The 15,836-nt window shown below is 39.5% G+C and overlaps 1 protein-coding gene across 4 annotated transcripts in view; it reads left to right on the forward strand.

The window, feature by feature from the left end:
* The window catches only part of NPNT (nephronectin), a 75,955-nt gene that overhangs the window by 40,604 nt on the left and 19,515 nt on the right, over positions 1-15,836 (forward strand). For all 4 annotated transcript variants that reach the window (XM_057547160.1, XM_007190989.3, XM_057547161.1 and 1 more), the window contains 5 exons: positions 789-908; positions 2,267-2,386; positions 4,044-4,178; positions 4,482-4,604; positions 5,960-6,337. In XM_057547160.1, the coding sequence (XP_057403143.1) occupies positions 789-908; positions 2,267-2,386; positions 4,044-4,178; positions 4,482-4,604; positions 5,960-6,337 (876 nt within the window). The remainder of the gene's footprint in view (positions 1-788; positions 909-2,266; positions 2,387-4,043; positions 4,179-4,481; positions 4,605-5,959; positions 6,338-15,836) is intronic.

The raw sequence follows: 15,836 nt of genomic DNA on the forward strand, positions 1-15,836 counted from the left end.
TGATAATCTATTATATATTGTCCATTAGTATTTCTGTATGCCCTTCCTAACTGCAGAATGAATGAAAATATGATGTTGGAGGGTCTTTTTTTTTTTAAGTTTATTTTGTGACTCAAATGCTTTACCAAAGTAGGAGACTGACATTTCTTTAATCTGAGATCAATATACACTCTATAAGACTGAACAAGAGGAACCTCAATATTGATCACTCTAATTCAATGAGCTTCTATCCTCTGAAAAAAGAGCTTTTCTTTGGGAAGGTCAAAGCAGTCTAATGTTAAAAATCCATGTACTTTCTGTAAACTAAGATAGGCTCACACAGTATGTTCTAAACAGAGACAGGAAGAAATTGCAATAGAAAGATCACATTGTCAGGAGTGAATCTAGTAGTATCACCCAGATATTTTGAGGTTATGGAGTCAGAAAGATGGTTTGTACTCTGCTCTTTCTAGGGATGATAAGCCACGTGTCTGTGAGGGGAATCTTCCCAACTGTCCTTTGTAAACAAAGATCACATGTACTACATTACTTAAGCTCCAGAAATTCACACGGCCTTCCATGATTATAAGGCTTTCGGTCACCTCTGTTAGGAAACTCCTGGTGGCCCCCAGTGTAACCAGCATTAAAACGAAGACATTGTGAACAGACTCTATCTCTTATGTAAATGGCTGGTTACTATAGCTTGACTGACTCTTCTCCTTCATTCTTCGGAATAGAGAAGCATTTTCAGTGGCTTGCATTAATGTTGAGGCTTTGTCAAATTTCTGCTTCAACCCCATTCTTTTCAGATCTAAACGAGTGTGGCCTGAAGCCGCGGCCCTGCAAGCACAGGTGCATGAACACTTACGGCAGCTACAAGTGCTACTGTCTCAACGGATACATGCTTATGCCGGATGGATCCTGCTCAAGTATGTCAAGAATCTTAACTGCTTTATAAGTGCTTTGGGCTTGACTTCATGCTGTGCTCTGGGAGTGTGTGAAAAGTGGCCTCCTAGCCCTCCTCCTAAACAGGATGTGAGCACGTGTTTGTATGTGTGCCTAAGGAATGGAAATCAAAATAAGAGTTGCCCATTGTAGATGTCTAACATTCTTTTATCAGGGGTGCCAATGTTAAATTGATTCGGAAATGGTCTTTAGAACAAGAATCACAAAACTAATGTATTTTCTAACGTTTTTCCTAGCAGTCTTCCGCTTGTCTTCTATCTGGGCATAGAACTATTTCACGTAGAAAAAGAACATTGGTGACCATTTGAGGGCTCTTGTGCTCTCGGTAAGGATGGACACTAAATTATTTGCTGGTAGAGAATCCATCCAGCCTGGTGATTGAGTATAATCCATCCATAAGTACCTCCTTACTTCATTTTTACATTTCTTTATAATAGTCTGAAGACTAAGTTATATCTCTTTTCTTAAAAAAAACCTACTTCAAATGAAAAAATAAATGATTATAATAACATAAAAGTAGATTTCATGTGTGTCTTTGTAAGAAAGAAGTGGATGGTGTTTCCTACTATCATTTTGATGTGTTTATAAAACGGACAATGGCCTGAAATTCTCTGCAGGCTGAACATTGAATTGAGATTGTGGTTATATGATATCCAACAATTGATGACTTGATTTTTAATTTTACTGAACTGTCAGTTAAATTAGTTAATTACCAATCAGTTAATTATCAGTTATCTCTCTCTAACTGGGTTGCATTTTATAAAATAAAAAAGGTTAGCTAATTTTATTTATCATTGCATATTTGGCATGGAACTTTTTGCAATAAGGTGAGTTCATGTTTATTAACATGTGGCAGTGATGCTAGAATCCTCTAACATTGTACAACTCAGTGGGAAATCTGCTGTACCTGGAGAAGTTTAATGGATGGTTGAGACAGTTACTTGGATGCCTTAGTTAAGACCATCACTTAACATGAGTAATCTGGAAAAATACCTCAATGCTCCAGTTTCCTTGGCCACTGGAAAAGCTTCCAGATAATCTCTGTGAGATAAAGTTTTACATTTGTCTTTTATTTCTTCAAATACGTTAAAGGTCTTCCCCAGATGCTAACAGAGCTGGTTCACTTCTTAATTATCCCTGAGGGAAGAAGGTATTCGTGTTTTTCCTCCTATTTTTGACTTCCTTAGACTGTTGGAGAACTAAGCCCTTTTCATCTGCATTGTTGATTCAGTGTCACTGATTTCAGAACAAGTAGAAAACATAGTTATATTAGGTACAGAGTATGCACTCTGCCTCTCTCGGACAGTCACTGTCTTTCCAGGTGCCCTGACGTGCTCCATGGCAAACTGTCAGTATGGCTGTGATGTTGTCAAAGGACAAATTCGGTGCCAGTGCCCCTCTCCTGGCCTACGGCTGGCTCCTGATGGGAGGACCTGCGTGGGTGAGTTGTAAAATCAAGCATCTCTATCAGCAGCCTCTCTAGGATAAGGAAGAAAGTGAAATGTGATGGCAGGAAGGAAAAAGAGCAGTTACTTAACATCAGGTAATTAGCTATCCTTTAGACAATATCAGATGTCTCAGAAGGGGACCTCTCTCTGTGAAAAGACTGTGGAAACTTTGTTTCCCTAAAAAATGAGGGACAGGAGGAGCTTCAGGCAGAGGAAACCACACGTGCAAAGGCATCGAAGTTTAGAGGGAGCATAACATTCAGGGAACAAGAAGAGCTCAGTATCTCTAGGACGTAAGAGGCAATAAGTATTGAAGCTGAGCTGGTAGACAGGGCTAGACTGTATGTATTGCACTAAAGGGTTAGTTTTTTTTTTTTCCCCCTGTAAATTAGGAAGGCAGTAAAAGATTGTGGTTAAGAGTCTGGGCTTTGATTCTAAACCTGGCTCTGCCATTGACTTGATGTGTAACCTTAGGTAAGAGGCTTCCTTTCTTTGAGCATCAGTCTTCTCATCTTTAAAATGGGAGTAATGTCCTTGTGAGGATTGAATGAGATCATGAATGCAAAGAGCTTAGCGCGGTACCTCACATGTAGTAAGCACTGAATGAATGGAGGTATTTGGGGGCTCAAGAGATATTTACTGAGTACTTTCTATATACCAGGCACTGTGCTAAGTGCTAGGAAATAGAGTAATGGACAAAGCAGACAAGATTTCAGTCCTCACAAAGCTGATGTTCTAATGGAAGAGACAGAAAAGAAAGAAATATTCAGTAAAATTACAAACAGTGCCAAGTGTTAATATGAATAACTAAGAGAGTGAAAAACAAAAAGGATCTATTTTAGAAAATAATGGTCAAGGAAAGCCCTGAAGTAAGACATGGACCATTGGCCACATGAAGAATCAGCCAAGCAGGTGAAACACTGCAGAGCACTGCAGTGAAGGAGAGGTTGGTCTGTTGGAGGTTTTGAAAGAAAGAAAACCATATCCTTAAGTACAGAGTATGAGGGGTGGTGGCTTGAGATACAGCCAGTTAGGTGGATGAGGACTGTTTATTACAAGGTCGTCAAAGACGTGGTGAAGAATGAGGAATGAATTCAGAAAGCAAGTAGAAACAGTTGAGAGTTTTGAGCATGGGAACAATCCCTTCTTATGTCTTAATAAAATCATTTGTTGACAATTGAGTGGGAATGCTTTGGAGAGGCTAAGATTGGCAGGGAAAAGGCCAGTTTGGAGGCTCTTGGAATAGTCTATCCTGGGAGATGGTGACTTGGACTAGGGTAATGGCAGTGGGTGAAGAGCAGAGTAAATGAATTTTACAAATTTACAAATTCAAAGAATTTGTCAGAGGTAGAATCAGCTGGGGTTAAGGGAAATATGGTTGTCAAGGATGACTCATGTTTCTAGTTCGAACAACTAGGGGGGATACAGGTGCAGTACGTGCTGAGATACAGTACAGGAGAAGGGTTAGAAGGATGAGTTGAAATTTGGAGATATGGAATTTATGTTGCCTGTCCGGGCAACCAGCTGGATAACATTCATGATGAGCCACTACGTGCCACGCAACCATTGCAGATAGTTGTATATTTTAAAAGCTACTCCATCTGAACATGCTGTTGCCCTTCCTAAGACACAGTTGGCTTATGTTTCTAGACATTGATGAATGTGCTACTGGAAGAGCCTCCTGCCCTAGATACAGGCAGTGTGTCAACACTTTTGGGAGTTACATCTGCAAATGTCATAAAGGCTTCGACCTCATGTACATTGGAGGCAAATACCAATGTCACGGTAATGAACCCCAACCCTTGCTTTGTGTTGTTTTATCCTGTGGAGCGGAAAGGTCTCTTAATTATGGTGATGACTGGGATGTCAAGGGCAGGGGAGGGTACTGGCATTAAATTAAACAAACAGAAGTGAAACTCAAACACTAGTAGTTCTGGACGCACACTACTTTATTTCTTCTCTTTATCTGCCAATTTTACGTGAACCTTCACATTGCAAAAAAAATTTTTATTTGAAACTGTGTATTTTTGGTGTGTAATCATATTTATCTCCCAAATAAACCTCTTCTTTTCCTACTTCCCGATGCAGATATAGATGAATGCTCCCTTGGTCAGTATCAATGCAGCAGCTTTGCTCGATGTTACAACATACACGGGTCCTACAAGTGTAAATGTAAAGACGGATACCAGGGCGATGGACTGAATTGTGTCTGTGAGTCATGCTTGTCTCCCAGCTCTAAATTCCAGCAGGAAGTACAAGATTACACAAAGGCCATTACTAGGAAAGATAAGGAACAAGATTAATTATCAAAGGAATATCACTTTTCATACCTAGTAATACTAGTCTGTGATTTCCACAAACAATAAAATCACTTGCTCTGTAATTTTTAAAAATTAAAGACTCAGTAATACATTCTACTCTTAAAAGCATTCAGTTCCTTGACTAAACTCTCTCAGTAGCTTCTCCTTAGCTGGTACGAAATTATAGAGCCCTCCTTGAGAATTTGATTTTAAATGTATGTTTGTCATTAGCATTAGATTATAATGGTGGGATAATCTGAATATATTCGTTCCTCTGTTTTATGCCTCCAATTCTGCTCTTAAAAAATCATTTCCATATTTATTTTCTCTACGTTCAGAACTGTTTTGCTTTTTAAATTTTTATAAGCTCTATTTGTGGTATGGCTATGTCAGTAGATAAACATGAAAAAAATACCCTCCAAGGTGAAAGTTTTACAAACCAAAGGCCACAATTTAGCATACATTTCATGCAACGATAGATCATTTTTTAAATTTCTGGAGTAAAATATTTACTGAAAATCATGGGGCATAAAATCATGAGGATTAAAGGATTTTTGAAGGGTCATGTAGTTATACTCAGTCTGGAATATATGCTTCCAAGAAGATTAAATATTAATTCCTTTTGGTGAATACAATCAAGGACAGAGTTTCCACAGGTGATCTTGGTGACCTCTGAAATTTTTTTTAAAAAGAAATTGTATAAATTAGTAAAGGGGAAGGAAAACCAAATATAAAACAGTGAGTAGAGCATTTAATGAAAATGTATTTGTGTGAATTGAATTTATATAAAGTGTGGAAGAGAAAACTATTAGTCTTCAGACAATTCTAAACATGATTTTATAATATACGCATACCATGGAGACACTTAACATAGACTCTAAATATAGATTTCTCATATTTTAAAATTTTAGAATGTCTCTGCACTTAAAAATCTCATTGATTCTTCTCTCTTTCCACTTTACAAATACTTAAAACATTTTGTGTTTCAAATGATACATTTCATTACAGAAACACAATATAATTTTTGTGTATACCCACCAAATAGATATATGTGTGTATGAATATATATGTGTATATATTACATATACACACACATATTAATTTTTTTTGGAAAACAGCCTGACTTAACAGTAGGGGAATATTCTCAATGTGAAAAGTAAGCCAGTTGGCATGAGGTATTTTGATGTGTTTGTTTTTTACAATTTGATATTTTACTTCTTAAGGAGAGAGGGTTGTACACTAATTTAAATACATTTACTGTTTTAGATATTCCAAAAGTCATGATTGAACCTTCAGGTCCAATTCATGTACCAAAGGAAAATGGTACCATTTCAAGGGGTGATGGAGGACACAGTAATTGGATCCCTGACGTCAGAAGTACTAGGTGGCCTCTGAAGACACCCTATGTACCTGCTGTCATTACCAGCAGGCCCACCCCTGAGCCAACAGCAAGACCTGCCCTGAAGCCAGCGCCACAGCCTGCCCCACCCACAGAACTTCGAACACCTCCGCCAGCAGCAACCCCAGGAAGACCAACCACCAGACTGACAAGTGTAGCACCAGTTGCCACTGTGTCTCCAAAAAGGATTACAGTTGACAACAGGATACAGACAGAGCCTCAGAAACCCCGAGGAGATGTGTTCAGTAAGTCATAGACGTTACCACATTTTCTGAGGGCTTTTTTTCCAGTTTTATTGACGTGTAATTGACATACAGCACCGTATACGTTTGAGTACAGCCTAGTGGTTTGGCTTATCTGTATCATGAAATGATTACCACAGTATGTTTAGTTAACATGCATCTTTTCATGTAGATACAAAATAGAAGAAAAAGGAAAACACATTTTTTTCTTTGGTATGGGAACTCTTAGGACTTACTGTCTTAACAACTTCCATATAAGTTATACAGCAGGTATAACTATAGCCGTTGTTGTATATATTGTTGTACGCTACATCCCTGGTACAAGTGTATCTTATAACTGGATTTGTACCTTTTGACCACCTTCATCCTGTTCTCCCTTCCCACCTCTAGTAACCACAAATCTGATCCCTTTTTCTATGAGTTTGTCTTCTTTTAATAGTCCACATATAAGTGAGGTCATGTACAGTATTTGCCTTTCTCTGTCAGATTTATTTCATTTAGCATTCTATCCTCAAGGTCCATCCATGTTGTCTCAGATGGCAGGATATTCTCATTGTTATGGCTCACTAATATTCCACCGTATATATGTTTATATATACCACAATTTCTTTATTCATTCCTCTGTCAGTGGACACTTAGGTTGTTTCCATGTCTTGGCTATTGTAAATAACGCTGTGAATGAAGAGGTGCAGATATCTCTTACGCATAGTGTTTTTATTTCCTTTGGATATATTCCCAGAACTAAGATTGCTGGATCATATGGTAGTTCTGTTTTCAGTTTTTTGTGGAACCTCCATACTGTTTTCCATAGTGGCTGCACCAGCTTAAAATCCCACCAACAGCGCATCAGGCTTCCCTTATCTCCACCCTCACCACTTGTTATCTCTTGTCCTTTTGGTAAACAGCCATTCTAACAGGTATGAGATGATATCTCATTGTGGTTTTGATTTGCATTCCCTAATAATTAATGATGCTGAGCATCTTTTCATGTATCTGCTGGCCATTTAGTATATCTTCTTTGGACAAATGCCTATTCAGGTCCTTTGCCCACTTTTTAAGTGAATTATTGGATTTTTTGCTATTGAGTTGTATGAGTTCCCTATATATTTTAGATGTTAACCCCTTGCCAGATACACAATTTGCAAATATTTTTTCCCATTCCATAGGTTGTCTTTTCATTTTGTTGATGGTTTCTTTTGCTGTGCAGAAGCTTTTTAGTTTGATGTCACCCCACTTGTTATTTTATTGCTTGTGCTTTAGGTGTCATATCAAAAAATCGTTGGCAAGACGCATGTCACGGAGCTTTCTTCCTACGTTTTCTTCTAGGAGTTTTGTGGTTTCAGGTCTTATGTTCAAGTCTTTAATTCACTTCGAGCTAATTTTTGTGAGTGGTGTAAGATTAGGGTCTAGATTCATTCTTCTGCATGTGACTATCCAATTTTTCCAGCACCATTTATGAAGAGACTGAATTTTCTCCCTTGAGTATTCTTGGCTCCCTTGTCAAATATTATTTGACCACATGTGCTTAGGTTTATTTCTGGGCTCTTGATTTTGTTCCATTGGTCTATATGTCTGTTTTTATGCCAGTACAATACTCTTTGATGACTATATCTTTTTAGTATAGCTTGAAATCAGGAAGTGTGATGCTACCACTTTGTTCTTCTTTCTCAGGATTGCTTTGGCTGTTTGGGGTCTTTTATGTTAGCACATTTTTAATAAGCTTTTTATGATGGCATTTCAACCACAGGACATGGCTTGAATAAGAATAAAACTCATAAAAAGAATTAGTTATACAAAGTGTGAGTTATATATCCCTATTGTTAAATATTATAAAGAGCTATATAGAAGTCAGTCAGTTGGGCAAATAAGAATGTGAATAGAAATGGAAGGAGTATCACAAAGTTATATAGTAGATCACAGCTCCTATCCAGTATGAGAATTCTCCTAACATATTCATATTTACTTGAAAACTCTCAGAGATGGGGAGCTTAATATAGCACGTGCCATTTAACTTTTAATGTAAGTGTTCATTCATTCAGTCAGTAAACATTTTTAGTGTGTTTTAGAATGCCAGGCCCTATATTAAGCATTGGGCTTACAAAGTAAAACAGAAAACCTTATAGTCTGGTGGAAAAGACAGTTGCCCCGAAGATAACTGTGGTACTGTGTTAGTGGGAGAGATTTGTGTGGGGCGTTATGGGGGTAGAGAGAAAGGGTACCTAACCCATCTTTGGCCGGGGACAGTTTGGGGAGTGGGGAGGCTTCTTGAGTGAAATGGGGCAAAGGGGATGAAAAAAGGGAGGCATTATAGTTCGCAGGGACCACACAACAGAGGCACAAGCGTAGGAAGCAGCACAGCATGTGCAATAAACTACCAACAAACTGGCAGGTTGAGCCAAGGATTGATGAGAAAAACTGGACAGCTACCCCTTGTATTTACTGTAAACTGGTGGTTAAATCTAAACTGGAGCTAGGTTGGATTTAAAGATTCCAGATTTTTAATGGGTGACTGGGTACCACCAATGGTGATAGAGGCTATAGGTAAAGAAGAAGTTTTGAAGGAGGAAGAGGTTGTTCCCTTATTACCAGAACAAAATTTGCAATTTTCAACCTCTTTCTTAGCCTTTTAATGTGTTCTCTTTTTAAAAGTCTCTCTTGCTTCCCATTATTCCTCTCTATACCAATACACATATGAATTAAAAATAACATTGAAGTTCACCAACAGAATTTAGCAGGATGAAACTGGGGAGACACGGGGTTCCGATGATGTTTGAGAGCATTTGTTCTAAGACAGTGTGATCTTAAAGACATGCCCTGGGAAAGAATTACCTTGATCCCATGCCAAGGCTGTTGCATGCCACAGATAGCATTGCTGCCTCTGGATATTCCTGCCAAAAATTAAATTCCACTTTCATTTCATCTTCAGCCCTAGCTGCTGGTTAATGTCAGCATGGATGAGGATATTTTGGACACTTCTTAATTTGCTGTCTGGAGACTTTAGCATATATTCCAAATAAGGGAGTAGTTCTAAGTTTTTAATTCAGAACAAATAACTAGTATTTATTCATTGCGAAAACAGAAAGGAACCTTAGCACTATTTTAGTTCAACACCATTTATTCATTGACTATTTTCTTCATTTCTGGCATAATAATTTCTTAAGCCATCCTAAGCCATCCTTATTCTCCACTGGTCTGAGAGTAGACTTTGGCTCTCCTCATTCCATGAATTTTCAGGTGATGTTAATTACAGCCACTGTTGGGCAGTCTCCAAATAGCCCCATACTTCAGTTGTATTTTTCTTTACATTGAAAGATATATATGTTTAATGGAAGAGGTTGTTAAACAGAACTTTCCTCTGTAATGTGTGTGTGTGTGTGTGTGTGTGTGTGTGTGTGTGTGTGTGTGTAGGTATATATTGTCCCCCAAGAAAAGACTGTAAAGATATTCTAAAAGGAAATCAAGGAAGAAAAACAATTATAGCACAAGTACATCTCTAGCCCAGACTTCTCCCCAAACTGTAGACTTGTATATCACCTGCCTGTTTAACTCCTCTAGTTGGATGAAGATACATGTCTCAAACTCAACTTGTCTAATCATTCCTGATCGTCACCCCAAACACATTCTACCCACAGCTTTTCCCACCCCAGGAGACGGCACCTCCATCCTACCAATTGCTAAGGCCAAAAAACTTGGAGTCATTTTAAATTACTTTTTATACCCACATCCAAGCTGTATGGAAATCCTGTCAGCCCTGCCTTCAAATTATATCTGAAGCGTGGCTACTGCCAACCATTGCCAGGGCTACCACTCTGGCCCAGGCCATCCTTCCCCGTGGTGTACAGGTCCAAAATCCTTTTTCCAGATAAGTAATACAGCATTTTTTTTAGATTTTAGAAAAGTAATAAGGCGCATTTGCTGTATAGCACACACTGAAGCGTATTAATGTTTCTACAGGAAAACATGAATATTTACACTCATTTGGCTACTAAAGCCATTTAAGTTAGGTTAAGTGAAGGTTAGATTTGCCACCTAATGAGTTTATGGAAGCAACTTTTGGATTTGAGAATGACGGGTGAGGACCCGAGGATCTGTACTGCAGTAGCCTTCCGGCCCGTCTGCCTGCTCCCACCCTTGTCCCTCTGCTGTCTCTCCTCAACCCAGCAGCCAGGGTCATCTTTGAAAACTTAAATGAGATGTCATTGTTCAAAGCTCTGCATTAGCACCCACTTCCTTCAGTGAGAATAGGAGCCCTCCCGGCGGCTTCCAAAGTCCTCAGGTCACATCTCCTAGCACTCTTCCCCTCGTTCACGTCACTCCAGCCTCCTCGCTGTTCCTCCAGCTTCTCCCATCTTAGGATTGTTGCTCCAGCTCTTCCCTCTTTCTGGAACACTCTTCCTCCTGCTCTCAGCTTGTCTCACTTTCTCACCTCTTCATGCACATCTCAACTTGCCAGTGAGGCCACTCTGACCCCCCTCTTCAATACTGTGACCTCTACAGCCACTGCCGGCACACCTGATCTCACAACTCTCTACTGTTTTTTTAAATAACGTTTATCACCTTCTATATACTATCTTGTTTCCTTATTTATAATGTCTATTTTTGTCTCTTCTGACTAGAATATTTGCTTTTTGAGGGGCAGGGGTCTTTCTCTGTTTTGCTCATTGGTATATCTCAAGAACCTAGAATAATGCCTGGCACATAATCAGCAATTGAATACTATTTGTGGGACATACAAATGAATGATTAGATCAATCACTCATGACATTTTAAAATAAAAATTATCATGTAATCAATTTCCATACAAATGCTAGTTTAGTAACACATTAAATCTATATTAAGAAATAAAAAATATTCTTTCCTGATTGTTACTTATTTTTATAATATGAGGAGGTTTTTAATTGTGCTTCCACCATCTTTTTCTCTCTTTCTCCCTTTCCTCCCTTCCTTTTTGGAGATTGATGTTCTATTCAGTGGATTATTAAATCTGAAAAGTCAAAGTTAGTGAGAAGGAAAACAATGTTAATTTAGAGATAATGTTTCAAAGTATATATTTCCTAGCTCCTGAAACTAGCTCAAATAATTTTTCTGTTGTACTTTTATTATTTATTTTATTTATTTTTGGCCGCGCTGGGTCTTCATTGCTGTGCGCGGGCTTTCTCTAGTTGCAGCGAGTGGAGGCTACTCTTCATTGCCATGTGCAGGCTTCTCTTGCGGTGGCTTCTCTTGTTGCGGATCACGGGCTCTAGGAGCACGGGCTTCAGTAGTCATGGCGTGCGGGCTCAGTAGTTGCGGCGCACGGGCTCAGCAGTTGTGGCTCACAGGCCCTAGAGCATGTGGGCTCAGTAGTTGTGGCTCACAGGCTCTAGAGCACAGGCTCAGTAGTTGTGGCGCACGGGCTTAGTTGCTCCTCAGCACGTGGGATCTTCCCAGACCAGGGCTCAAACCCGTGTTCCCTTCATTGGCAGGCAGATTCTTAACCACTGCACCACCAGGGAAGTCCCAGGAGCATTTAAATAATACATGATGAAGGAAATAACTTTTTATGTATGATATATTAAACATGTGTTTTAAAAATAATTTTAACTTGAGGAACCCTAGGTTTTTCAGATTGTGTGAACAGAATTATAACCAGATGTATTTGCAGGGCTAGCCCTATAAACATGATTTGAGCAACACTAAAGTTACCTGATATAGCATGAAATTCTTGTTCCTTCACTAATGGGACAGACCAGTGCTTCTCAAAGTGTGTTTCATAGAACATTAGTTCTCTGGAATATTATGCAAGTGTATGCCTGAAAAAGTTCTGAGGTCAAATAAATTTAAGAGACCCTTGGCTTAGCCACTTAAATAGGTTTGTTAAGTGTGGGACTTTTCAATATGCTAATGGTCACTGTGAATCTCTTGGAGAGGTATATAATGTGCGTCATTTCCTGAGTGGATTTAACTGGGTTTATTTAACTGTTGGGATTAGAGTTTATTGTAACCCACTTCAGATCAGGCTGGGCTGAACTAAGAATTATAGAGACCATGCTCCACAAATCGAACAGCCTTCTACCATTAGCTCTCATTTGCATGGTTTCTGAGACCAGTGGGTTGATCTTGGACTCTGGAAGAGCCTGGGAGGGAGGGGAGAGCAGAAAAGTGCTGGGCAGACTTAGAGCAAGAAAGGCAGATTTAACTGGTGGGCTGCCTGTCTGGACACCAGAGGTATGCTGTAGGGGATTGCTAAAAAGTTGGAGACCAAGTGAACACCAAAGATAAAAATCTGGTATAAGAGCAGGTAGGAGCTATCCCAGAGCAGAGAACATAAGAAAAACATTATGTAGAATCCAAAGTAAAGGACGTTAGGGGAAAATGCAATTCCAGTCTAGCAATACCATGAAATAGTATGAAGTAATGTTTTTTTTAAAAAAATGTTTAATGACTTGGGAAAGTACCTAGGTGATAAAAATGTTAAGTGAAAAGAATATACAAAACTGTGCATACCATTTGATCCCAATTACGTGTAAAATACACGTCTTCATATGTCTGGATGAATATAAAAGTCTGGAAGAAAAAAGACCAAAATAGTAACCATGGATCTATCCAGTTGTTGATATTTGGGGTGATTTTCATTGTCTTTGTGTTATCCTCATGCAGTGATTTTTAATCTTCCCATTCCCACTGTCACTGGTCACAGTAATTTATTATAGTAGTCAATCCTTAGGAGAAGGGCCAGGGGTAATGGAATCCCGCTCTCCCAGCAGGAGAGTTGAGTCGTGTGTTTTGAAAAAGTACCCCGGGGGGATTCTGATTGTGAATCATGTTAACTTTATTTAGAACTTACTGGTTTTTAAAAATTCATTCAAAGTTTTAACTTATTTTTAACCTTTCAAAATGTCTTTACAATTGAGCACGTCAGATCTGTCCAGTTTTAGCTAGGAAGCTCTGCAAGGAATATAATAGCACTTGGATCAGGAAGTAGATTTTTCTCAAAGTGTTATCAGAAGCCCAGTTGAACCAGAATAATCTAGGGTGCTTATTGAAAATGTAGATGCCTAATCCCTACCACCAATTTACTAAATCGGACTTTCTAGGGAGGTACGTCTCAGTCTTTAGTGTGTGTACAGGTCACACAGAGACTTTGTTAAAATGAAAACTTTGATTCAGTGGGTCTAGGTTAGGGCCTGAGATTCTGCATTTTTAACAAGCTCAGAAGTAAGTAACACTGCTGATCTGCTGAGTACACTGAAGAGTAGGGCTCTCTCAACCATAATAGCAGCTCCAACCCAGCAGAACCATGTCCTGAATGGAGACAGAATTAGCCAGATGTGGGTTGTTTAAAATTGTGCCTAGGGCTTCCCTGGTGGCGCAGTGGTTGAGAATCCGCCTGCCAATGCAGGGGACGTGGGTTCGAGCCCTGGTCAGGGAAGATCCCACATGCCGCGGAGCAACTAGGCCCGTGAGCCACAACTACTGAGCCTGTGCGTCTGGAGCTTGTGCTCTGCAACGGGAGGGGCCGCGACAGTGAGAGGCCCACGCACCGCGATGAGGAGTGGCCCCCGCTCGCCGCAACTAGAGAAAGCCCTTGCACAGAAACAAAGACCCAACACAGCCTAAAATAAATAAATAAATAATTTAAAATTGTGCCTAAAATGTAGCATATAGCATCTGGGTCATATAAAGAAAAGAAGTGTTGCAGAGTAAAGATTATAGAATACATTGTAATACGTATCAGGTGCTCTTACCAGTGGCCATATCAGAAAACCAGACTCATTGTTGCTGTGATGTTCATGAGAATGTGTTGAAATTCCAAGCACCACCAGTAAGAACAAAACTGTTTGCACTTTAACGATTGCTGCTTTGCTGCCTGCTGTCCACAGGTTTTTTTCTCTCATTTCCCTTGTACGGATTTTACAGAGTATGGCTGGTGTGATCACATTGTTCTTAGTCATGGAAATATGATCTGATTCTATGTGGTGATGAGTAGAAAGATTGTTTCTGCTGAGGGGTGAACAGGTCTTCAAACTAGTTTACTTCCTAGTAAACCGTAAGGCCTAGAGAGACCCTGAGAAGATGCCTGACATCTCCCTGAAGATGAAACTTCAGCGAGTGTTTGGAAGGACTGCTTGTAGGTCAGATTCTGGTGCTGTGAATTCTGAAAGTTTTCAAGGCATTTTATGTATATTTTAATTGGATCCTATGATGGCTGGTAAAGGAAAAAAATAGCTCTTTCCGGAAAGTATAAATTGAGTTCTTGGTGAACGTGACCAAAGTCAGAAATCAGATTTTTTGTTGAGTTTTATGCACATTTTTGTATAGAGTTGTAATGAAAAGTATTGTGCCACAGCCACTCTGAGATGTGGGGCATGTTACTAAATCTTCCTATGACCTTGTTTCCTCATCCGTAAGTGGTGATAATAATAGTATCTACTACATTGGGCTGTTGTGAAAATTAGGTGAGAGAGTGCTTGGCGTAGAACAAGAACTCAATACACAATAGCTATACTACTTCTGTTGATGTTGCTGAATTCATTGATATGGTAATGATAACATTTCCTACTTAACTCATAAAAACACAGCCCTATTTTGTGTTCTGGTTTTGAGTTTATATTTTTCTGATGCTTTTTATTATGGTTCATTACAGTTTTAATGTTCACAATATTTTAAATGTTATTTTTGGCTAACCAGATCCTTTAGAAACAAATTGATGTGCAAGTATGAGCTATTAGGGGAGCAGAGAAAATGAAAATAGAAAGCTGCTATTTCATAGACCCTTTACTTACGACCAAATAATTGGAACATCCGGTTTTATTTAGGTGTTTACGGTACCTAATTGAACAGTTGTGATGTTAAATCAGAGACAGCATCACCTCAACTTCTCTACCCAGCGAATAGTAACAACAGCCTTTTCAGAGATGGATCTGTCTAGATGAGAAACATACATGATGGGTCTGATAAATATCAGAAATAAAAGCTTCCTTTCTTCCTCTAAAGTGATTCATTTGGCCTGAGGGCATTGACCCCTGTCCCCCACAGTAGGTGGGCTTCTGTGTCACCTCGGGGGTGTTCGTGCCACACTCACCCAAGCAGCTATACTGTAGTCAGTTGGCTATAGCACCACCTGCGTTCTGTTCCAGCGCTCGGACTCAGTCCTGACAGCGCCTAACCTTCTGACTTCCTTCGGCTTAGAAGAGGGCAAGGGGATAAAAACAGTTCTGGTGGCAAAACCCAGGGATCTTTAGAGATGACAGAGTGGGGATGAAAGACAAGGGGTCTAAGATGCCATCTCTTACCTCCCCCCTGCATCCACTCTCTCATCTCCTCCCTTCTTCTGTCCCTCCACGTTCCCTGTCAAATGATCTCCTGATCTAGAAAAGTTGAGTCATCACCTTTATGGCCACACTTAGAAATTGCTGCAGGCGGTACTTCAAGTTGTTCTGAAACTTTATTAGAAGAGAGAGAGGGGAGTCACACATTGGGGCTCATTATTGTTAGCTGGGTGTATGTTCCACCTTTCACT

The sequence above is a fragment of the Balaenoptera acutorostrata genome, chromosome 5 (genome assembly GCF_949987535.1).
Source record: "Balaenoptera acutorostrata chromosome 5, mBalAcu1.1, whole genome shotgun sequence".
NCBI lineage: Eukaryota > Metazoa > Chordata > Mammalia > Artiodactyla > Balaenopteridae > Balaenoptera > Balaenoptera acutorostrata.